We start from the raw sequence: 23,980 nt of genomic DNA on the forward strand, positions 1-23,980 counted from the left end.
GTTTATCTTCGAGACTTTGAGACTCCAGACATATATCTTTTGATAGCTGGGCACCATCAGCTTTCTTCACCACATTTGCTTATGCACAAGTTTGTCTTCATTGATCATATCAGGGAGGTGGGCATCCACTGATATGATTTTTAGTTCCTGAAGTCTGATAACTGGTCCCTTCTGCACCTTGCAATCAGAAAGGCTGGTGTGCTTCTTCCACGTGGGCTTTGATGCTTCTCAGCTAGATGGCTGCTTATTTATCTTCAAGCCTTTAAGACCCCAGATGCTATATCTTTTGATAGCTGGGCACCATTAGCTTTCTTCACCACATTTGCTTATGCACACATCTGTCTTCAGTGATTGTATCAGGAAAGTGGGCACCCACTGATATGATTTTTAGTTCTTTGATGTCTGATAACTGGTCCCTTCTACATCTTATGGTCAGAAAGGTTGGTGTGCTTCTTCCATGTGGGCTTTGATGTTTCTCAGCTAGATGGCCACTTATCTTCAAGCCTTTAAAACCCCAGATGCTATATCTTTTGATAGCTGGGCACTGTCAGCTTTCTTCACCACATGTGCGTATGCACACATTCTTCTTCAGCAATCGTGTTGGGAAGGTGTGCATCCTGGAATACCAATTTAATACAACAACGTGTTCTTGCATTGAGTAAATACTTGAGTGGAAGCCCAATGCCCATCTGCTGCCTTAATACTAAACCTATAAATATATTCACATAGATCTGTTTACCCACACTCTTATATAAATATATTTACATGTGTACATTCCAGTCTTTAGACCTCCATAAATATCCTTTGTCACCTAGTTCTTTCCTCTATTTCCTTTTACTTTCTTCTTGTCCCATTATCATGCTCAGCCTTCATTTTGGTTTCAGTAATTTCTCTCGGTTACCTTGCCCTTACTGAATCTATACCAGGCCTCTCACACCCTCCTTGCCACTGATTTTGGATCACTTGTTGCTCCCTTGTCCCTGGGTTGGTCAGCACCACCTCCTTACCCCCACCTCCCCTTCTCCCATGTCCCCCCGGAACCATTGGTCTTGTTGTTTTCTCCTCCAGACTATTCATCCAGTCTATCTTATCTAGATAGATATGTAAAGATAATAATATGCACCAAAAATTAAGTCATAGCAAGATAGGCCATGAGTGAGAATACAGCAATGACAACAAAAAAGGAAACCAATTACCCATAGAAGAATAAGTTCATTAAAAGAAAAAAATTTTTTTAAAGAAAGAAAAACCTGTGAATAGATCAAGGTCTGATTTTTTATCTCTAGATGTGTCCTTCAGTCATGTCCAATGGGGTACCATGCTCTGGCCCCAGAGTCTGTCCTTTGTACTCCCTCGGGGGCTCCCTGCTCTGCTCCCACGGTTGCTCTGCCGCACACTTTTCGTTGTTTGCCTCGGAGTCACAGGGTCAGTCTGGGCCGGTCCCGACACTGAGTTTCCAGTGTTGTCCCCCTTAGGGCCCTGGGACATCAAGGGACAGTGTGTCTCCTAGTGGGATCAGCCATATTGTCCATTCTGTCCCTTGGCTGTTCAGAGCGGGGATATTGTCCTCCAGGCCTGATGAGCCAGGATGTGTTCCAGTCTCTTCTTCCCCCTTCATTTGCTCCCATTTGCTCTGATCAGATATGCCCATCTCCCCTAGCTGCAGCTTCAGTGCCGTCCTCTCAAGTAAATTCTTCTGGGGTGAGGGGCAGTTGTCCATGTAGCTGGTATGGGGGCCAAGCCCTCAGGCTCCTCCACAGGATCCCCACTCCTTGTTAGCACACTGCATTCATCTGGCACTGGCTTTATATCTGGTCCCTCTTTCCCTCTGGAAACACACACAATACCCTCCCCTTGGGTGGGTCAGTGCCCTATTCCCTTATCACACATCATTTTTTTCTTTCCCCTTTCCTTCTTCCACCCCCTTTTTAGTTTGCTACCATATGTACCCCTGGATTTGGTCTGGCCCCTGCCATACTACCTGGACCTCACCCCTGGAGTGTTTGTATACAGTAGCTTTTTCCTTGTGCCACTTTTGCACTTACCTTTGTGTTCTCTCATATATATATATATATATAAACTTACCTCAGTGGACTCGTATTATACTTGTCCTTTTGTGCTTGGCTTACTTCACTTAGCATAATTTCCTCCAGTTCTCCCCATGCGTCAATATGCTTCATGCGTTCATCACTGCTTTTTAGCAATACATAGTACTCCATTGTATGTATGTACCACAGTTTTTTAATCCATTCGTCTGTTGATGGGAATTTGTTTTTTTTCCCAACTCCTTGCGAATGTGAACTGTGCTGCAATGAACATTGGAGCACACATGTCTGGGCTTGGTTTGTTTCTTGCCTCTTCTGGGTATATGCCCAGTAGGGGGATTGCTGGGTCGTATGGTAACTCAATTTCCATCTGTTTGAGAAATCGCCAAATCGATTTCCATAGTGGCTGTAAATACCTACAGGTCCACCAGCAGAGGATGAGAGTTCCTGTCTCCCCACAGCCCCTCCAACACTTGTTGCTTTCTGATTTTTTGAATTAGGCTATCTTTGAGAGTGTTAGGTGGTATCTCATAGTTGTTTTGATTTGCATTTCTCTTATGGCTAATGATCAGAACATTTTCTCATATGTTTATTGGCCATTCGGATTTCAGACTCTGTGAAACATCTGTTCAGGTCCTTTGCCCACCTCCTCAGTGGACACTTAGTTTTTCTCTTATTGTAAGCTTGAAAAGTATTGTAGATTTTAGTAATAAGGCCTCTGTCTGATGTGTCATTGCTAAAGATGTTTTCCCAGTCAGTGGATTCTCTTATTACCCTCTTAGTGAATTCTTTCGAGTGTCTTACCTTCAGTATATCCCACTTGTCTATTTGTGACTCCTCTGTTTTTATATCCTACCCTATTTCTGATAGCCTATGTATTCCCTGGGTCAAGGTTCTCAGGTTTGTCCCAATTCCCTCATTAATGACCCTAATTGTTTGGGGTTTTATCTCAAGGTCTGTGATCCACCTTGAGTTTATTCTTGTGCATGGAGTGAGGTAAGGGTCTTGCTTCATTTCTCTGTAGGTAGATATTCATTTTTTTCTAGCACCATTTATTGAAGATGGCATCTGCTTCCCTTTTAATATTTTTGGGGCCCTTATCAAAGATCAGTTGCCTGTATGCTGATGTTTTTATTTCTGGGTCTTCAGTTCTTTTCCATTGGTCTGAATGTCTGTCATTATACCAGTACCACACTTTCTTGACTACTGTGGCTGTATAGTATGTGCTAAAATCAGATAGAGCAAGCCCTCACACTTTGTTCTTCTTGAGGAGTTCTTTGCTAATTCTGGGCTCCTTCTCTCTCCATATGAAGTTGGTAATCTGTTTTTCTAATTATTTGAAGAAGTATGGTGGTATTCATATAGGGATAGCATTGAAATTATATAGTGCCTTGGGCATCTACTATATTCAGTCTGCCAATCCAGGAACATGGGATATTCTTCCATTTGTTGAGGTCACTCTTGATTTCTTGAAGTGGTGTTTTATAGTTTTCCTCACACAAATCTTTTGGGGTTTTTTTAGTCAGATATATCTCTAGGTATTTCAATTTGTGCTTGGCTATTTTAAAGGGTACTACCTTTTTAATCGTCTCTTCTGTGATCTTGTCTGATGTGTAGAGCAGTCCAATAGACTTCTGTTTGTTGATTTTGAATCCTGCCACTCTGTCATATTCCTCTAATGCTTTCAACACTCCGCTTGTGGAGTTTAAAGGATCTTCAATATATAGAATTTTATCGTCTGTGAATAATGATAATTTCACCTCTTCCTTTCCCAGTTGAATACCTTTAATATCTTTCCTTTGTCTTATGTTGTTAGGTAGGACCTCCAGTACAGTGTTAAATAGGAGTGGGGACAAGGGGCATCCTTGTCTGGTCCCCCTTTTCAGTGGAATTGTTTTAGTCTTTTCTCCATTAACTACCACATTAGCTGTTGGTTTCTCAAATATGGCTTGTATAATATTGAGGAATTTTCCTTCTATTCCTATCTTCTTAATTGTCTTAAACAGGAATGTGTGTTGGATGTTGTCAAATTATTTTTCCATATCTATTGATATTATCATGTGTTTCTTATTTTTCCTGCCAATGTGGTGAATAATGCTAATGGACTTTCGTATGTTGAACCATCCCTGCATCCCTAGTATGGGTCCCACTTGGTCGTGGTGAATTATTTTTTTAATATGCTTTTGTATTCTATTGGCCAGTATTTTAAGGATTTTTGCATTGATGTTCATTAGGGATATTGGTCTATAGGTCTTGATTCTTGTGGCATCTTTTCCCGCTTTAGGTATCAAAGTTATACTAGCTTAGTAAAAAGAGTTTGGGAGCTTTCCATCTTTTACTGTGTTCTGGAAGAGTTTGTATAGGATTGGTGTCACTTCTTCCCTGAATGCTTTGTGGAATTCTCATGTGAAGCCATCTGACCCAGGGATTTTTTTGTTGGTGATCTCTTGATTACCTTGTCTATTTCTTCCTTTGCTATGGGTCTGTTGAAGTTGTGGATATCCATCTGGCATAGTCTAGGGAGGGATTGTGTTTCCAAATATTTATCCAGGTCTTCCAAATTGTTGAATTCGTTAGAATATAGACCTTCATTGTATTGTGTAATTATTCTTTTGATTTCATTATGATCCGTTGTAATGTCCCCTGTTTCATCCCTCATCCTTGCAAATGCCGTTTGTTCCTTCCTTTCTCTGGTTAGGTTTGCCAGAGGTCTATCAATTCTGTTAATTCTTTCAAAGAACCAACTTTTAGCGGCATTAATTTTCTATAATTTTCTTGTGTTCCCTCTCCTGTGTCTCGGCTCTGAGTTTTATTATATCTATCTTCTTGCTTTTAGTAGGGTTATTCTGTTGACTGTGCTCTAATTGGTGTAAGTTTTGTGTCAGTATATCATTCATGAGTCTCTCTTCTTTTCTAATGTGTGTATTTATTCCTATCAGCCTTCCTCTTATAAATACCTCTGCTGTATCCCACAGGTTTGGGTATGTTGTATTTTTGTTCTCATTGGTTTCCAGAAACTTCCTGATTTCATCTCTGATCTGGGTAAATATCCACTGCTTTTGCAATGGAAATTGTTCATCCTCCAATTGTTTGCCCTTGTTTTCTTCACTATCCTTCTGTTAATTTCCAGCTTTATGGCACAATGATCTGAGAGAGATGGCTGTATAATCTCTATGTGCTTGAATTTACTCAAGTTCGTCTTGTGTCCCAGCATGTGGCCCATTTTCAAATATGTGCCATGTGGACTTGAAAAGAATGTGAATTTTTTTCCACGTGGGTGGAAAGTTCTGAAAATATCTATCAAGTCAAGTCATCCAATTGTGCTATTGAGATCTGTAGCATCCTTGTTGAGTTTCTTTCCCAATGATCTGTCTTTTTCAGAGTGTGGTGTATTAAAGTTATCAACTATAATTGTTGAGACGGATCTCTTTTTTCACCTTTTGGAGTGTTTGATTTATAAATTCCGCAGGTCTCTAGTTAGGTGCATATATGTTTATTATGCTCACTGGTTCTTGGTCTATTGTTCCCTTAAGCATTATATAGGGCCCCTCTTTGTCTCTTTATGGCATGTATCTTGAGGTCAATTTGGTCAGATATTAAGATCACTACCCCTGCTTTTTTTTTGCATTACCATACGCTTGGTATATTCTTCTCCAGCCTTTAATTCTCAACCTGTTTGTGTCTGTAATCTTGTGATGAGTCTCCTGGAGGCAGCAGATCAGTGGGTTATGATTTATGAGCCAGTCTGTTAGCCTCTGCCTTTTAATGCCTGAGTTCATGCCATTGATATTCAGTGTTATTCTATCTGTGGACTCTGTGATGTCACCTTGTACCTTTTGTGGTGGATATTTTCCTATCTACCTATCTTATCGGCTTGTTTTGTGTGTATGATTTATGTTTGCCTTCTTCCACTATTCAACTGATGCTATCCTGGGGGCTGGTTCCTCTTTGTCCCTCTATGGGTGGAGCTGTTCTATGTGATGGTCTCTTATTTGCCCTCGGAAAGTGTTGATCTTCTGCCCATAGTGGATCAGCAAGGATTTTTGGTAGTGCTGGGTGTCTTTTTATGTATTCTTTGAGGTTGTCTCTGTCTGGGAATCGTCTTAATTCTCCTTCTATCAGTAATTTGACTGGGTAAAGTATTCTTGGGTTTGCGTTGCTTTCCTTCAATTTTTGGAATGTTACTCCATTCCCTCCTCTTCTTCATCGTTTCCGCTGATAGATCTGAATATACTCTTATTGGGGTACCCTTATAAGTGACTGTTTGCTCTTCCCTAGCTGCTTTTATGATCTCCTTTTCCTCATAGTTGGATAGTTTGACAATTATGTCTTGGTGACTTCTTCTTGGAATTCGGTCTGGCTGGTGTGCTGTGAGACTCTTGTATGGTTGCCTGATTTTCATTTATTAAGCAAGGGAAGTTTTCCTCTAAGAATTCCCTTGCTATTTTTGCTGTTGACTTCTTTGCTGTGTCTTTTCCTGGTAGTCCAATTATTCTAATATCGTTTATTTTCATAGCATCAGACATAGCTCTCAAGTTTTCTTCAGCTTCTTTGATTGTCTTATTTGACTGCTTTTCCCATTTGCTGAGGTCTGCTTGGTTATCCTCTAGGTTACTGGTGCGATTCTCTGCCTCTTCAAGCCTATTCACAAGGTCGGTCAATTTGTCACTGGATTTTGTTATTTCATCCCTTAATTCTTGCATTTCCCTTTGGTGCATTGCTTTTATCTCCTCTTTCATTTCATCTTTTTTCTTCATTGCTTCCCTCATATCCTTTATGACTTCAAGCAGCATTTTGAAAATTTCTTTTTGTGGCAGGTCAATATTTGCTTCTTCTATGCCCATCATTAGGTTCATGACTTCTTCCAGCATTGTCTTCTGTTTCTCATGCTTTTTCTTTGAAGCTGTTAGGACTGGTTGTTGTTCACATGTTGTTTTAGAGAAGCCTGGGGCCATCTTCCTGAGTAGAAGAACCCTGGGCTCTTGGGAGTTTTGTATGAGTACTTCTATGAACTACCTTCCGGTAGCTGTTTTGAGGGGTCAGGCTATTTCTATATCTTCCTGTGGTTTCACTCTTATCCTAGCTGTCCAGAATTATGTTACTTGGAATGTGTGTTGGATATTCCTCTCATGTGACACTGGTCAGGTTGCTGTGGGCCCACGAGGGTGTCACTTCCCTGGCCTATATCTAAGTATGCTTCACAGTTCTTGGAGCATCTCAGCTGGCCTGTGGTATTTTCTCTGCAACTGTAGTGCTGAGGAGGGCGTACAGGTATATCCTCCTTGGTTTAGAGCTCTATAGCTAGCAGGGGAATTACCATAGGCAGAGAGATCGCCTTGGAGGTTGGGTGGATGTTCTCGCCGTAATGTGGAGGTGGTCAGGTGTTTCTCCCAGTCACTTGCAGGGCCTCAGGATTTAGGCTGAGGATGCCCCCACTTTTTGTAGGGGAGAACCCCCTGCTGCTTGGTGTGTGGAAAAGGACCGGCATGAATTCCCCAGCTGGTTTCCAAGCCAATAAATGCGAGTGGTAGCTCCCCCAGTTGTACCTTAAGAGTTACCCTAGGCAGAGGGGAGTGGCTTGGAGGCCGCTAGCATCTTGTGACAGGAAATAGAGTGAAAGGAGAGGAAAAGAGAGACAGAGGAAGACACGGACTGGGGCAATAATGCCAAGCAAACTGACACCCACTCACCCACACACAACTAAAATTCACAGAGTAAACAAAGGTGAAAACAGTAAAAGAAAGAAAGAAAGAAAAGAACACAACTAAATCTGTTGAGGCTGCGGTAGGAAATAGAGAGGAGCTTGAAGGAGAGGAGAAAAGAATAAAATGTGTAAGAGGAACGCAATGAAAGAAAAAAGAGAGAAAAGGAAGGAGGAGAGAGAATTTTAAAAACAGTTAAAGAAACAGCTGACCCTGTGCTGTGCTGTGTGTAGCACTGACTCGTCATGTGTGCAGCACTGTCTTAGGGGTCAGGCTGCCCACTGGGAGGACAGGGTTGTCCTAGGCTGAGTGTAGGGTCTGGGAACCAGAAGTGGCATGTGAAAGGAATTAGAGGAAGCAGAGATCATCATACAAGCAGAGAGAGAGCAAAGAGAACAAAAGCAGAAAGAGGAAAGAAAGAAAAAGAGAATAAAGAGAAAGAAGGTGAAAAACCCCAACTGAGTTCACTAAGATTGGCTGTGATGGTAAACAGGGAGGGGAGAGAGAAGGAGGAAATAAAGAATAAAGAGATAGCTGATCCCTGATTGCTTAGATGTGGGGCCAGAGGGGTTTAGACCCTGCCCCAAAACGGCAGGTTGGTGTGCCCTTTTAATGCAGGGACCCAGTGGTGCTGGGCAGCATTGCCCTAGTTGACAAGATCACCTTAGAGGTCTGACGGAGGTTTCCTCAGCAGCACAGCATGGTGTAGATGTTTTTCCCAGCTGCCTTGTGTGGTGTACAGCACTCCCACGGAGGGCAGGATGGAGTTCCTCCTGCTATTTGGGTTGATTTGCCCTAATCGGAGGGTAGTGACCTGGAAGCCAGTAGTGGCATATGATAGGAGAGAGTGGGAGAGAAGAGGAGAAAGAGGCTAAAAGGGGGGGGGGGTAGGGAAAAAGAAGAAAGAGAAAATAAAACACCAACACAAACCTGAGCTCGTTGAGACTGAGTGCAGTGGGAAAAATAGAAGGGCTACTGAATAAAGTGAGAAGAAATAGAGTAGTAGGTAAGGAGATAACTGAGACTTGGTCACCTGTCTGTGTGGCTGGAGAAGTTCCAACTCTTCCTCAAGGTAGCATGGTGGTGTACCCATTTGGTGTAGGGTTCCACAGATGCTGTGTGGGATGACTTCAAAAGCAAGATTGCACCCATGGCCAGGGGTCACTTGGGTGCTGGAGTTCGCTGGTGTACCTGCCTTCTGCTGTCTGTAGCACTGCAGCAGGGGAGAGGAAGAGAACACTGGGGTGTTCCCACAGCCCCGTCTAGGACCCTAGGACAGGCAGGGCCTCCCCAGCTATGTGTAGAATCACTGAGAGGGAAGCTGGGCTTATTGTCCTATCTAGTCTGCTGGTGCTTACTTCATTAGAGGATTTTGTTTTTTTAATCCCCTGGCCAGCTAGAATAAAATCAAGTGAAATTGTCTCTCACAGTCACTGGGCTGCAGCTCAGTGCTGTTTAAAGCTGACACTTGCTACAGCGGGTCTTTGTTATGCTAAAAGCTGCCAGACCCTGTAGCTGAGTTCCTTAGCTAGGTTACTGCTTATGCTGATTTATGTTTAAGGCCCTCCGCCTGTGTGTTCCTTGGAGTTGAGCAACCAGACTTGGGTATGAGTTTTAAACCGATAATATATATTTCACCCTCTTTTTAAAAAATTATGCTCATGATGTGCTCCGATTTGGGAACTGTCAGTCTGACCCCCAGAGATGGAGATCCAGTTTATCAGGGGGGTTTCCTTCTTGGCCAATTGGAACTAAATTCACTCTCTGGATTCCTGACTTTCCACCTATTTTCTCCCGCACCGTGATCTACCTGAGGTAATAATCTACTTTTTCTTCTACTCAGCCAACCAGGCAGAGAGCTCCTGTGTGGGGTTCCCCTCGTGTCTGGGATTCTGTGTCCTCTCTGGGTCTGCCTGCAGAAATCTCTGCTCCTGGCAAGGGCACAGCCGGCGCCCTGGGGCTCTCCAAAGCTAGAGCACTGAAGAGCATTCTTGGTTTGCTTTGTGAGTGTAAATCCCATGCAAAAAAGGGGTTCAGGAGAGACCTGGTACCCTAGTTCTAATTTCAGGACTCAACCTCCCCATTTCCTTTGCCTTACCTCCCAATTTTCTGGTCTGGCAGCAGGAGCTCCGGAGGGATGAGTCCTATCCGGTTGCCATTTTTTCCCCCTCCTCCTCAGAACTTTTTTTTTTTTAAGTCTTCTAGGTTTTGTGAATACAACGAAAGTAGTAACTTGTTGCCAATAATCCACTGGCTTTTAACAGAAGTTTTCTTATGCATTAATTGCAGCTGTGTGGCTTCTTTTACCACTACTCTCCCCTCTACTAACTGCTTTTCTATTGATTCTAAAGTTCTGCAAAGTCTCCTTGGAAACACAGATTATCGAAGGAGCTGCGAGGACAAATCCCCCTAAGGACTCTTATTAGCTACCTCACAATCTATATATTAAAAAATCAGCATCGTGACTACCTGCCTTACCACCTCCAGAATCCTGATGGCAGGCCTCCTTTTGGCGAGGGTCGGAGGGTCTCTGTTTTGCTTTTGTTTGTTTGTTGTTTTGTAGCACCTCTTCACAGCTGTGACAGTTTCATTTTGAATGTACTCTTAACACAGAGCTTAAGCTTCCCTTTAAGGTTATGTGCAGTTTACTGTGTGTGTGTGTGTGTGTTAATCACTCAGTACTTTCTTAACAATAATCAGAGTAATGTGTTCTGTATTATTCATCCCCGGTGTACAAGCCCTTCACTGACTTATCTGGGGCTCTTTTTTTTGGTATTTTCCTAGGGCTTGCACTCGGCAGCGCATGCTGAGCGGATCCTTTGAGGGGCAACCAGCAAAGGAAAGGTCGATTCTCAGTGTGCAGCATCATATCCGCCAAGAGCGCAGGTAAAGACACCAGGGCGACCAAGGAACCCAGGCAAGGAATTCAACAAGAAGCAGTCACTGTACAAAGCTCAGGACTTCCAGCCCTGGGAGCACACCGGGAGGACGAAAGTCCGATTCTGTATTTGTTATTGGAAATGTAATGCAGCCCCAAATCAGATTCAGTATGGCCAAGTGCTGGCTTTTAAAATCAGAGGAAATGGCTCTTAATTGCGTTCGACAGAGTCAAGGCACTTACATAGAGCCGAGCTTGCCTTGTGGAAGAGGAAAGCAGCATTATCCACGCTAGATCAGAAACCGTATTGCGTTCGGTTTTTATAATGGTCACTCCCTAAAAGTGAAAGCTCGATGGGGAGATGTGTTTACCAATTGGTTCTGCTTGCTTTAGGTCATTAAGACACGGGTCTAACAGCCAGAGGATCAGCAGGGGGAAATCTCTTGAAACTCTGACTCAAGATGTAAGTTATAAGTACTGTTTTGGATTCGGGAGGTGTGATTGTGAAAATGTATTTAAATGCCTGCTTCGACAATCCCAGTTCCTGGGCCTTTCTCTCACATCATCAGCTCTTCTTAGTCTCAGGAAACAGAGGCATAGTATTCACTAGAATTTCTAAAGCTATAAATCTTTTACGAACGCAGACAACCTCATGCTCCTCCCATGAGGGGCTGTTTGGTGGATATGAACTGCTGGCTTTGTGGTTAGCAAGCCCGTGATTAACCCACTCTGCCACGAGGGCTCCTTCAGGAGCATCTGTGAGGCTCTGATTAAATAATTCTTAAATTAAATCTGGACGACTTGCCTAAATACGCAGAGTTTTGAAAGTTCAGTGCCAAAAAGGGCCTTTGAGGAAGGAGCCCTGGCAAGGAAGAGCTAGCAATGTTGGGGGCTGTTATGATTTTTAATCAACTACCTTATTTCTAAGAGTCATAGTGTATGATCTCTTCTTTCAATTTGTATAAATTACTGTTTCAGATGAAGTCAACCATAAAATGTTTCAAGTAAATTTAGAGTGGTCCAACTGAGGAGTGAGGACATCTCATATCACTATTACCCAATTTTCTTTCCGTTTGGCTACCACAGTCAACATAAGATAGTGATCAGAAGGAACACATGCCTTCCACTTGAAATTTGAGAGCCTGTAGAATTTCATGGAGAAAACTGTTAGTCAAAAATTCAGAGAACCAGGACGTGTCCAAAGCAGTTTTCTTCAATGCATTATTTCTGAACCAGATTACAGCACGGCTCTGAAAAGTTATGTTTATATCTATTTATATAAAGTACCCTGGTGGCATTCTGGGATAAGTTCTGACATGCTACCCACAAGGTTGGCTATTCAAACCCCACAGTAGTGACTCAGGAAAAAGTTGAGACTGTCTGCTCCTAGCAGCATGTATAGTCTCAGAAGCCCTAAATACAGCCACGGCGAGGTGGAATTGACTCAATGGCAGTGCATTTGGGGTTATATCTTAATTCGCTTAAAGTCTCAAAGAGGCCCGGAGGTGTAAAGATTGATGATTCTGCGCTGCTAACCACAAGGTCGGCAGTTCCAACCCACCAGCTGCTCTGCAGGAGAAATTTCACTTACTGCTCTTATTTTTCTCTACTGAGGAGCTACGGGTGCCCCTGGACTGCTGACCAGTGTAAAACACAACCCTTGAACCCACCGGGGTGCTTTGAGACATCAAGTGAATATAGGGTCGCTGTGAGTCAGAATCCCCCTCGGCGTGGAAAAATGGTTAACTCAGTAGGTGTTTGCTATGTTGTATACCTATAGCCACAGTTGTTGTTTTCTTGTTTGTTTGTTTGAAATGCTCTTGCTACGGTGATGGCAGCCATTACACTCTACAAGACTGAAGACAGGGACTTTCTCATTTAGCAAATGCCCCTTCTGTGGCTTTCTCAAAAACAAAAGGCACCCGCTGCCATACGTCCTCCTATACCTTGATTTCTAGCACTCCAACACAGTGAGGTACCGGAACGCCCAAAGAGAAGACAGCGAGATCAAGATGATCCAGGAGAAAAAGGAACAAGCAGAAATGAAAAGGTACAGGCGGCCTCGGGAGTCCCTGGCTCTCCGTGCGGGATCGCAAGCTTTCTTGCAGCCTGACTCCCCCCTCCCCTCAATCCCCCCCCCCCCCAGGAAAGTGCAAGAAGAGGAGCTGCGTGAGAACCACCCCTACTTCGACAAGCCCCTGTTCATCGTGGGCCGCGAGCACAGGTTCAGGAACTTCTGCCGGGTGGTGGTCCGAGCGCGCTTCAACGCGTAAGTGCCCCTCCCAGCAGGGGAAGGAGCGTGGGGTCCTAATGGGGTCCCAAAGAAAACCACACGCTAATTAATCATGAGGCTGGCTCCTCCTTGACTCCCTGCTGACCAGGTGGAGAATAAAGGTAGCAAGTAATTAACATTTATAGAAAAGTCGAATTTCGCAGCCCTCGGCCTCCCTCTTCCTCGTTGATTCTATTTTTGGGGCCCTTATGTTTATTAATTCCGTATTCTATTTTTCCATTCAGACCATCTTTTTCTGCTGGGAATTCGAAAACAAAGCACTCTGAAATGACCTTGCAATGGTCAGGTGAACCCACAGGGCCACCAAATTGCTCAACTCCCTACCACTCCCCGTGAGCCAGCAGCCTCTCAATAGCAGGGAGGGTGGGCTTGGTCCTCCATAAGTGGCCTCTTACACCACCCTTCAACTGCATGTGGAAGGCCCGCCTGTCTTCTCTTCCAGAGGGTACTGTCTGTCTGACCCATTTGTTTCATACTAGCATAATGTCAAGTCGCAAGAGTTAGTTAGTGCTTTTACTTTCAGTGGTTAAGGAAAGAAAGCCCACTCTCCCGTTTCTGTCTTTACCAAAAAAGGCAGAAATGCCTAAAATGCTATGACTATGGTAGACCAGGAGAGGTCTGTGTTGGGGGGTCTGTGAGTGCTATGAACAACCAATACCTGTGACTGCTAACCAAAGGTTGGAAGTTCAACTCCACTGCGAGGCACCTCAGAAAAAAGGCCTGGCAACCTGTCTCTGAAAACATCCATTGGAAACTAATGGAGCCCAATTCTCACTTGAACGGTGTCGGCTGCCTTCATGTTAACACGGAATCGCCAATCCTCCACTCCATTGGGTGTGGTGGGTTTCTTCTCCTGGCAGTAATGCAGCTGATGTTGAGCACAATTGACAACAATTTTGTTGTCATTGCAAGGACGCTCTGGACAACTGTCAGAAGCTCCCCTGAAGACTGGTCATGGATTTCTTTAAACTAAAGGTTCTAAGTCCCCAGGCTACAAAAGTCCATATAAATTAGGTCACAAAATTCCATGTCATTAAATACAGAGTGAAGAATTCTATTTATTAGGGAGCATTTAATTAAATGACTGTGAGAGATATTCTTGAACTAATAAGGTAAAAACTTCAGATGATTTTTAAACGAAAGGCAACAATTAATGTTGCGATCTCCACATCAGAAATTATCCAATGGTGTTGCACATTTGGGGAGCGTCCATCTGCATTGTTGAAGAATCAACTGTTAACTCTTTTGCCTTTTCTTCCATCTAGTTCTCTGCCTTCCACATGTAGATATATTTTATAATAGGACATTTATGGAGAGCACAAAGAAAAATTTAGGTCATTGAGGTATTTGGTAATGCTGGGAATTAAACATTAGCCTACAAGGTCAGGGACTCAATTAACCAGCTCTTCTATAGAAGTAGGAAGCTGTCTACTTCCAGAAACTTTAAGCATCAATTGAGTCTACTCTGTCCCGAGGACCCCAGTGATTGGGAATCAACTGTACAACCATGGGTTTAGGTTTCAACCATCATGTTAGAACACACCTTGCTATTTTGCAGACTCGCTATATACTTGTTCTTTCTTACAGGTCTAAAACCGACCCAGTCACAGGAGCTGTGAAAAATACAAAGTACCATCAACTTTAGTAAGCATTGCAAACTCAGTTTTCCATGCACATCTGCAGCTTTCATGTACTATTTTATGCTGTGAAATCTCCTCTTTATTTTCCTGCTAGATACACTACTAGGAAATAGGTGGTTGGGCTTTATATCACATTGATGTGAGTTGTCATAGCACCGTCGCCATGACCCTTAGCGGCTCTTTCTAGGCCCTTTGTGCATCTCATTTTTGTTTGGTCTTTGGCAGTGATTTGCTGGGACTGGTTACTTACCTGGACTGGGTCATGATTGTGGTGACCATCTGCTCCTGCATTTCCATGATGTTTGAATCCCCTTTCCGAAGAGTCATGCATGCACCTACTTTGCAGGTACAGCTGTTAAGCCTCAGTTCACAGCTACAAGGGAAAGCCCTGACCTACAATTTTTCTGTTCATTCGGACCAATCTGACTTTTGCCCATTTTCAGATTGCTGAGTTTGTGTTTGTGATATTCATGAGCATTGAGCTTAATCTGAAGATTATGGCGGATGGCTTATTTTTCACTCCGACAGCTGTCATCAGGGACTTTGGAGGCGTGATGGACATCTTTATCTATCTTGTAAGTCCTTGGTTCTTTCCTGCATGTAAAACATAGTTGTCTTGTGAAATTTGAAGGGAGCCATTTGGATCATAAATATGGGTCAGAGTGGTTTAGATATCTGAATCCTTGAGTAGTGGATTGGATGCAAATAAGTTGGAGTTATGTAAAATCTAAATTAAAAAGCACTATAAATAGCAATGAAGAGTTACATTGTCCAAATACATCCACTACAACTTCAGGTATAAGTAAGGCATAACTAGGAAGGTCTAAAATAATAAATGTAGTCCACACCCCAGAATTTGTGTCACTCATATTCCAAAAGAATAAGAAAAACTGTATCACATAATTGTATCATTGACTGATGAACTCCGTATTGTTGTTATTCATGCTGTCAAGTCTCATAGAGACCTCATTTGACAGAGTTGAACTGTCGCCAAGGTTTTCTTTGGTTATAATCTTAAAGAAGCAGACAGAGCTTCAGGGGGGAGGGGGGATTCAAACTGCCAACCATTCAGTTAACAACTGGGTCCTTAACCGTTGGGCCACCAGGACTCTCCCCTTATTATTGAAAGGAAACGAAAGTGAATGTAGGTGTGATTTCTCTCCTCATTCCTTCAGTAAACAAGATACCTCATCCTAATAGCTGACCAGAAGTTCTGGTGGGGAGGTGGCTAGGCCTTGGGCTGTCATCCACCAGGTCAGCAGTTTGGAACCAACAGCCATTCCTATCCCTGTAAAGAGTTACGATCTCAGAAACTCGCAGGAGGAATACTACCCTGCCCTCTAGGGTTGCTATGAGTTGGCATCGACTCCATGGCAGCCAGTGAGTGAACACATAATCAACCGCTCAGTCAAAATAAGTTGTAAGACTATTGGAGGGTCTGTGAGAAATGTGATTTGTTTTTTCCTGTATGTTCAAGAAAGGATGAAGTCAGTTAACCTTCAGACACAATATCCACACTGAAAATGTGATCATTAGCACATAACATGTTTCCTATCATTAATAAAACAGCACCACCTCTCTCATAGGAAATAGCTAGCCTCGGCAAATGTGTAGAAACAAAAATGGGCTCATAGTTATCCGGGGTGGGAGGAGGAGGCTGGTGGGGGAATCATTATTTAGGAAGCGGTGTATTTCGATCAGTGGTGTATTCGACCAGGTTCACTAGAGAAACAGTGACACTCATGTAAGTGTGATAAAGAGCTTCATAGCAAGAAGTTTTATGTATCAGGAAAGCATCCCAGCATGTCCAAATCAAGTCCATAAGTCCAATACTAGTCCATAAGTGTTTCTTCAGACTCACACAGCCACATGCAATGATGCAGAATGCAGGAAGCTCACAGGCCAATGGGTGCAAAGTCTTGTGGATCCAACAGCAGTGGACCCATCTTCAGGGCGCTGAGAGTAACCAGGGTCTGCCAACAGGCTAGACTCCACTGCTACACTTTTTTTATATCTTCATGGACATGGACTTATGTCCATTGACATGGACTTATGTAACTTGCACAAGCAGTGATGGAATTTGGTAACAGATGAGTAGTGACTGCACAGGTCACCTGGTCACTAGATTGTGCCTGTGTAAAGGGCCATACTGGCAAATATTGGGTTATAGCTATTTCTGCAACAATAGAAACAGGAAGTTAATTTAAAAACAACAGCGCCAGACTTACTAACCTCGAGGAAAATAGGTCCAATCCTGTTGACATTGCTGCGCCTCCAGTGGAGGGAGTTAGGAGAGAGAAGGCACTGACTGATACACAGACACTCACTGAGCCTCCCGCGGCCACTCCTTGCGTGTGACGGGGCACACTGCTTCCTGTGTCCTGGGAAAGCCACAGCCTGGCTTTAGTTTTTAAAACCTAAGAGACCTCCCGTGGCTGGCAGGTGCTCATCGTCGCCCTCCACAACACTAGAAACTTCTGCCAAAGGCAAAGGCAAAGCAAGTTGTCTGCCAGGAGCTGTAGACAATAGAAGTAAATGGCATCAATGCCAGCGATGCTGCTGTCCCTGCAGGTGAGCTTGATCTTTCTCTGCTGGATGCCTCAACACGTGCCTGCTGAGTCTGGAGCACAGCTCCTGATGGTGCTGCGGTGCCTGCGCCCCCTCCGGATCTTCAAACTGGTGCCCCAGATGAGGAAAGTCGTGCGAGAACTCTTCAGTGGCTTCAAGGAGATTTTTTTGGTACGTTGCGATGACCTATCTCTTCCAGTTCAGAAAGACCCGCTTGGGCAAGCTGAGGCTTGGTTGTCAAGTAAGTCGACTGTCATATTTATGGCCGGAGGGTACGAAGGCACCAAGAGAGCACGCGTAGTCAACATGCCTACCTGTGGGTGCTTTGGGGGTTTGTTTTGTTCTGTAGTTTGCATTATGATTTGGGTAAAGGAGGACAAAGCAGACCATTGGGTTTACATGCAACCATTTGTCCACACTGTGTTTCACGGCTTCCGTTTCAACCCTCTCCAAGCACCACTACTTATCCTGCCTCCCTCCAGAATTTCCTGTTCCACCCCCCTCCTTCTTTCCTCTCCTCTTCCGTCCTCGGTTCATGCGCTCCTTTCTATCTGAAGTGATTGATTCTTCCAAAATGTGAGTGAGTGAGTTCAAGTCCAAACCTGAAGGGCAGGCTGTAGTCTTGGGAGCAGCTCCAGTCTCTGTACAATGAGTTACCCTGGTTTCTTTTATGTTTTTGAGTTCTGCTCTTTGTTTGTTTGTTTGTTTGCCTACTCTCTCCAGGACCTTTGAACGTGACCCTTTTCAGAGCATTTAGGAGCCAGGAACCATCTAGTTCTTCAGATCTCTGGGCTGGGAGACTGGCGTTGGTACGGTCTAGTATTGCACTGGATGACCTGCTTCCACGGGTCTCTCTCTGCAGCGTTTTCCTTTCCCCTGGCTAGGGAGAGACAAATACATGCGCATTAGATGGCTTCTCACAAGGTTGGAAGAGCCCCTCCCTATTCAGCAACGTACATCGCAAATCATTGTCTTTGTGAACTGTGCTATGCCAGTCGTGCCCCCCAAGACTAGGGTCCCAAGCCCCCAGGCCCAATGACTTTGTCACTCAAGGTGGTTCATTGTGCCTACGACATTCTCATAACTTTGTCCCTGTATGCTCCACGACATTCATGGATATATTTACAGTCAAGGCAAATACGCAAATATCAATCTCCTCGGGCAGATCTATGTATATTTGTGAGTACACATCCACTCTCTCTTGTACCAGTTCCACCCGTCTCTCCAGGCATCAACTCATAGGTTCACCACTATTGCAGAACTGTGGGCGTTGACAGTGTTTGCCTCTGTTGCCTATAACTTTTGCAAGCCTCCCCATGACTTCCCCATAAGTACTATGACTTACCAGTATGTTTCATTCAATGAACCCGCTGACTAAACGGAAGAGAAAGCATTGTGGAAAACAATTGAAAGAAGAATCCACAGAGAGAGTGTCTGCTGATGCTTTAATTGCCGCCTTTTGAGCCTAATTTCTACTCAGGGTTCTAGTTCTCCCACCTGGAAATTGAGGAGAGGAAGGTTCAGCACCATCTACTTCACAAATGTGGCTAGGAAGGAATGGATTTGGCGCACACAGACATTTGAATTTGTGTGGCTCTAAAGCCCATTGCATGGAAGTTGGCTCTAAAGCAGCGGTTCTCAATATGTGGCTCGTGACCCCTTTGGGGGTCGAACAACACTTTCACTGGAGTCACCCAATTCATAACAGCAGCAAAATTGCAGTGATGAAGTAGCAATGAAAAGAACTTTATAATTGGGGTCACCACAACATGAGGAGCTGTATCTATTAAAGGGTCTTGGCATTAGGAAGTTTGAGAACCACTGCTCTAAGCCCTAGAGTGTCAACATGAAACAACAGAAGAAGGTGCAGGAATGCCCTACTCAGAGAAACCTCCATGAACAGGAATGGACACTTACATGTAAGGTTTAGGGTCTCCGAGGAAAGAGACTGTGGATAAGAAGAAGAAGAAGAAGACATTTGTCAATCACCGGGTTCGCGTTACAAAGGACCGGTCGAAGGATTCTTTTTATTATTGATGAGCATCCTCTTTGGGGAGGAAAGCAAACAAACACAAATTAATTTACATATGTTTGCTTAATATCTTGCTTTACAGAAGCACACCTCGGGGAGAGAATAGCTGTACCGAAGTTGATTGGAATGTATTTTAAAGTCAGTTTGTGATGTTGTCAGAGGCATGGGATCACCAACACTAGCCCAAAAATCTGTGTTCTAAAGTTTCACATAAATGTAGCTAAAAGACCTAACACCCAGACTTTTCCCATAATTGGAACTAAAGGACTGTCACAGGACAGCTACTCTCTATGCATCGTTTTACTCCTGACCAATTTTAGAAGAAAGAGAATTTGTTCCTCTTTCCAGAGGACGTTTAGGGATAATATGAGTCTCTTCAAGATGTGTGTTTAGATTATTCATCTGGTACAGTTGGAGGAGCTGAGATTCCTCAGCCAGCAGAGGGCGCCCGAGTAAGTGGCATTTTATGTCCAGCTTCCTTCTGGGCGTGACACGGCGGCCCGCACAGGAAAGCACTGTCTCTGAGCCTTTCCTCCACACTCTGCCAGCAGGAATACAGACCCATTTTGAGGAAATAAGAAAAAAAAATTATACTTGGACATGTGTTATTTAGTTTCATTAAATGAGAGAGCAAAGTTGATTTTAAAACCAGAAGATTCAAAGTCATTTCTGAGCTGTCTCAGCCCACTTCTGTACATGAAACCACAGGCATTTGTTTCGAGTTTTTAAGCCCATTGTTAATGCCCTTGACTTGACATTTCAGCAGGATGAGCTGCAGGAGCTGGGGTGAAGACGCTGAACGATCTGATGTGAAAACATGCGTTTCACTCAGTGCCGTCCGCAAGGTCCGGTTTGTATCCCTGTGCATCTGAACCCATGGTTTTTAACCAGACATTTAACGGTTGCACCATTTATTTCAGGTTTCCATCCTCTTGCTGACTTTGATGCTTGTTTTCGCGAGCTTTGGAGTTCAACTCTTTGCTGGGAAATTGGCAAAGTGCAATGACCCCAATATTATTAGAAGGGTAAGTTTTTTTCTCTCTGTCTCTTGGGATAAAAATGCAGGTGTCATTGACCATGGAGGGTCAGTTGAGCACCTCCTGTCAAAACTTTCCCAGGAACCCCTGTTACTTCAACCAGGCAGCAGATCTCTGCTGGATGGATAAGAAAGGTTAAAAATAGATCACAAGACTTCTATTCTTCTTTCTTTCTTTAAAAAAATCATTTTATTGGGAGCTCGTACAACTCTGATCACAATCCACACATCCATCCATTGTGTCGAGCACATTTGTACATATATTGTCACCATCATTTTTCAAAGCATTTTCTTTCTACTGTTAGCTCCTCATTTTTTATCCCCCAGCCGCCACTCCCTCCCTCATGAACCCATGATAATTTATAAATTGTTATTAATTTTTCATGTCTTGCACTGTCTGATGCCTCCCTTTACCCCCTTGTCTGTTGCCTATCCCCCTGGGAGTGGGTTATAAATAGGTCATTGTGATCAGGTCCCCCTTTCTTGCCCCACTTTCCCCTTCCCCTCCTCGTATGGCTACTCTCAATATTCATCCCAAAGAATTTATCTGTCCTATATTCCCTGTGCTTCCAGCTCTTATCTGCACCCATGTACATGCTCTGGTTTAGCCAGATTTGTAAGATAGAATTAGGGTCATGATACTGGGGGGGGGGGGGAGGAAGCATTAAAGAACCAGAAGAAAGCTATAAGTTTCTTCGGTGCTATAGTGTACCCTGACCGGCCCGTCTTCTCCCCAAGACTCTTCTGTAAGGAGATATCCAATTGCTTACAAATTGGCTTTGGACCTCCACTCTACACTCCCCCCACTAATTCACATCATTCCTTTTTATTTCCTTTTACTTTCCTCTTGTCCCACTATCATGTTCAGCCTTCATTGGGGTTTCGGTAATTCCTCTTGGTTACATTGCTCTTGATCAAGCCCTACACCCTCCTTGCCATTTATTTTCAGTCACTTGTTGTTCCCTTGTCCCTGGGTTTGTTAACACGTACTTCTTCCCCCTCCCTCCATGTTCCCTCAGAACTGTTGTCCCGTTGTTCTCTCTTCCAGCTTGTTTATCCCACCTATCCCATCCAGATAAACATGCAGAGACAACAATATGCACAAATATAAGACTGAGCAAAACAAAACAACAATAGAAAATAAAATAATAGCTTCAACAACAAAAATGCAATAACAAAAAAAAAAGAAAGAAAGAAAAGCCTATAAATAGTTCAAGGTCTATGAGTGTTTTCCAGTCGAGTCTGATGGGGTGCCATGCCCTGGCCCCACAGTCTATTTTTGATGTTCCCTGGGGGCTTCATTGCTCTGCTACCTTTGCTGCTCTGCTGTATGCCCTTAGTGTCTCACCTTGGTGTGGTGGGCTCAGGACGGGCACAACTCCAGCCATGTATCCAGTGTTGTCCCCCGTGGTGCTATGGGTCCTGTCTCATGGTGGGGCCGGCCCTATGGTCCACTCTGTGCATTGGCTGCATATCGTCCTCAGGGCTTGGTGGGCCAGAGTGTGTTTCACTCTTTTCCCTCCCACTTAGTTTGCTCCTGTGTGCTCTGATCAGACGCATCTCTGTAGCTTCAGTACTTCCTCTGAAGTTAATTCTTCTGGGGGGCAGGGGGCTGTCCACTGAGGCAAGCTAAAAAAAATGCAAAAGTGGCTTAGGGCAGAAGCTACTGTATGCATGCATCCTGGGGTGAGGACCAGGTAGTATGGCAGGGGCCAGACTAAACCCAGGGATACTTATGGTAGCCAACTAAAATGGAGGGGAAAAAACCATGAGTATCCAAGGGAACAGGACACTATCCCACCCAAGAGGAGGGCGTTATATCTCCACTGGGAAAGAGGGACAGCCCTGTGCTCCAAGACGAGAATGCAATACACTGGCATGATGTAAGATAGGCCTGAGGGGCCGGCCCCATTACCAACTATTCTTCTGTCTGATTCCACTGTCAGTCCACTGTTGACATCCTCAGCACAGTCACATGGAAGATTCCAGATATTTATCGCTATGAGCTTCAGAAATACCCCCTTTACATCTTTCCCAGCCTATCCAGTCCTCATTGGTGCTTCAGACTCGAGTCAGCATCAGCCAATCTCCTATTTTCAACCAAACAAAATGTACAAAAGCAAAGTTTGTTCTTCACTCCCCATTTCCCACGTTTTATTCCTTATTCGCTTTCCACATCCTTTTCATTAGGAAACAAATGGCAGGAGCCTCACACTGGCTCCCAGCTGTCCACAATTTTCCCCGTCAAGACAATTAGCAATAACCAAAGCAAAGGTCCAAGCTTGAAATTGCTTTCCAGTATGGCCTTTCTCTTTATATTTAGTAAATCCATACTAGCTACAATTCTATAACATCTTGATATTGAAGTGGCTTCACATAGTAAAGTGTGTGGATTACATCTGGAATAGGTTGACCACTTGTCCCCTAAAGGACCAGCCAGGGATCCGGGTTCTTTGTTATCCATGTCTCCATCCTTGGCTACGTCCTCAGAGTTTCCTCTGTGCAGTGGGCAGATAGGAACAGAGACCCAGCCCTATCTGGAATGCGTATGGCCTTAGCCCAGAAGTGGCACATGGCGCTCCCCACATTCTCCTGGGTAGCCCAGGGCACCTCCGAGCTCCGTGGGTGGCAGCTGGAGAGTGGGCTGCTGCTGTTCTCTGGAGAAAGGGGCAAACGGTCTGGTTGGTAGTCGATTTCTGCCATCTCATTCAGTGTGCCATTTCCTACAGATCTTACCCTATCAGTAGGCTAATGCAGAGAATCAACCACTGGTGATCTATAAATGAGCTGGAGTATAATCGCTTCCATCCAAGTAAATATGCCTCAAATCAAATCAAATGCATGTCTCTGGAGAGGCAAATAGAGCTGATCTCTGTGGCTGCCTCGTGTCGATAGTCTACACACCTAAAACCTCCTACAGTTTTAGATTTCTAATTATACACGCTATCAGTTCCCTAGTAGGTAAGACTACCAGGTAACATTTGTGTCCACTACCAACTGAATTCAGACTGGGGGTGGCAGAAGGGGCAGAGAAGGGCAGGCCTGGGTGAGTTCACGAGGCACCATCTAGCTGCGATTTCCTTCAACTGTAGGTTGCTGCATGCTTCAAGGGCTCTCGTCAGAGGTTCTTGGGACCCTGAGAAGACAGAACTGGGAACTTGGTATCAAGGTCACAGTGACTCAAATAAGACAGTGAAGGGAGTAAGAGGAGCCGATGCATTTAGTCCACAAGCCTCTGAAAGGAAAGAAGAGTTATTTTAGATCCACATTGAAAAGAGGTCAGAAAGATAATAACACATTTCAAGAACCAGCCTCCTAGGAGTCGTGGGTGACTCAGGATATTAATAATGGCCTGAGAGCATTGGGATGTTATGTTATCTCCTCAAGCCCAGCCCAAGTTAGAGATTGATGATGGGGGCGGGTGGGGGAGGGACGACAATGTAAGCCAGATAGATGCTCTTAGGATGGCCCTGCAAGAAAGCCATCACAGAGCAAGCAGAATGATCTGAAAGACGGTGGCAGAGTGGCCTGAGGTCTTGCGAAATCTAAGTGACTATAAAAGGCCAAGAGTATTCCACGGATCAAAGGGATACTAGGTCTAATCCAGAGCAGAGGCCCCTCTTTCTTAAAGAAGAGGCAAAGGCAGGGAAAAGAGGAAATCCGATACCTGCTAGCTGAGGCCTCTGGTGCACCTGGAAAGGGGTGTAAGTTTTAGGCGCTGTGTTTTCCAGCTGTGAGATGTCTGCTCCCGTTTTTAAAATTTACCCAGAAGACTTCTTCAGACCA

General features: G+C 44.2%; 1 protein-coding gene across 2 annotated transcripts in view; it reads left to right on the forward strand.

Annotated features, from left to right (window-relative positions):
- NALCN (sodium leak channel, non-selective) overlaps positions 1 to 23,980 on the forward strand; it is a 436,823-nt gene that overhangs the window by 370,082 nt on the left and 42,761 nt on the right. For both annotated transcript variants that reach the window (XM_075562611.1, XM_075562612.1), the window contains 9 exons: positions 10,532 to 10,633; positions 11,019 to 11,088; positions 12,584 to 12,675; positions 12,772 to 12,894; positions 14,506 to 14,562; positions 14,784 to 14,904; positions 15,002 to 15,133; positions 17,130 to 17,297; positions 20,079 to 20,183. In XM_075562611.1, the coding sequence (XP_075418726.1) occupies positions 10,532 to 10,633; positions 11,019 to 11,088; positions 12,584 to 12,675; positions 12,772 to 12,894; positions 14,506 to 14,562; positions 14,784 to 14,904; positions 15,002 to 15,133; positions 17,130 to 17,297; positions 20,079 to 20,183 (970 nt within the window). The remainder of the gene's footprint in view (positions 1 to 10,531; positions 10,634 to 11,018; positions 11,089 to 12,583; positions 12,676 to 12,771; positions 12,895 to 14,505; positions 14,563 to 14,783; positions 14,905 to 15,001; positions 15,134 to 17,129; positions 17,298 to 20,078; positions 20,184 to 23,980) is intronic.

This window comes from Tenrec ecaudatus, chromosome 11 (assembly GCF_050624435.1).
Source record: "Tenrec ecaudatus isolate mTenEca1 chromosome 11, mTenEca1.hap1, whole genome shotgun sequence".
Classification (NCBI taxonomy): domain Eukaryota; kingdom Metazoa; phylum Chordata; class Mammalia; order Afrosoricida; family Tenrecidae; genus Tenrec; species Tenrec ecaudatus.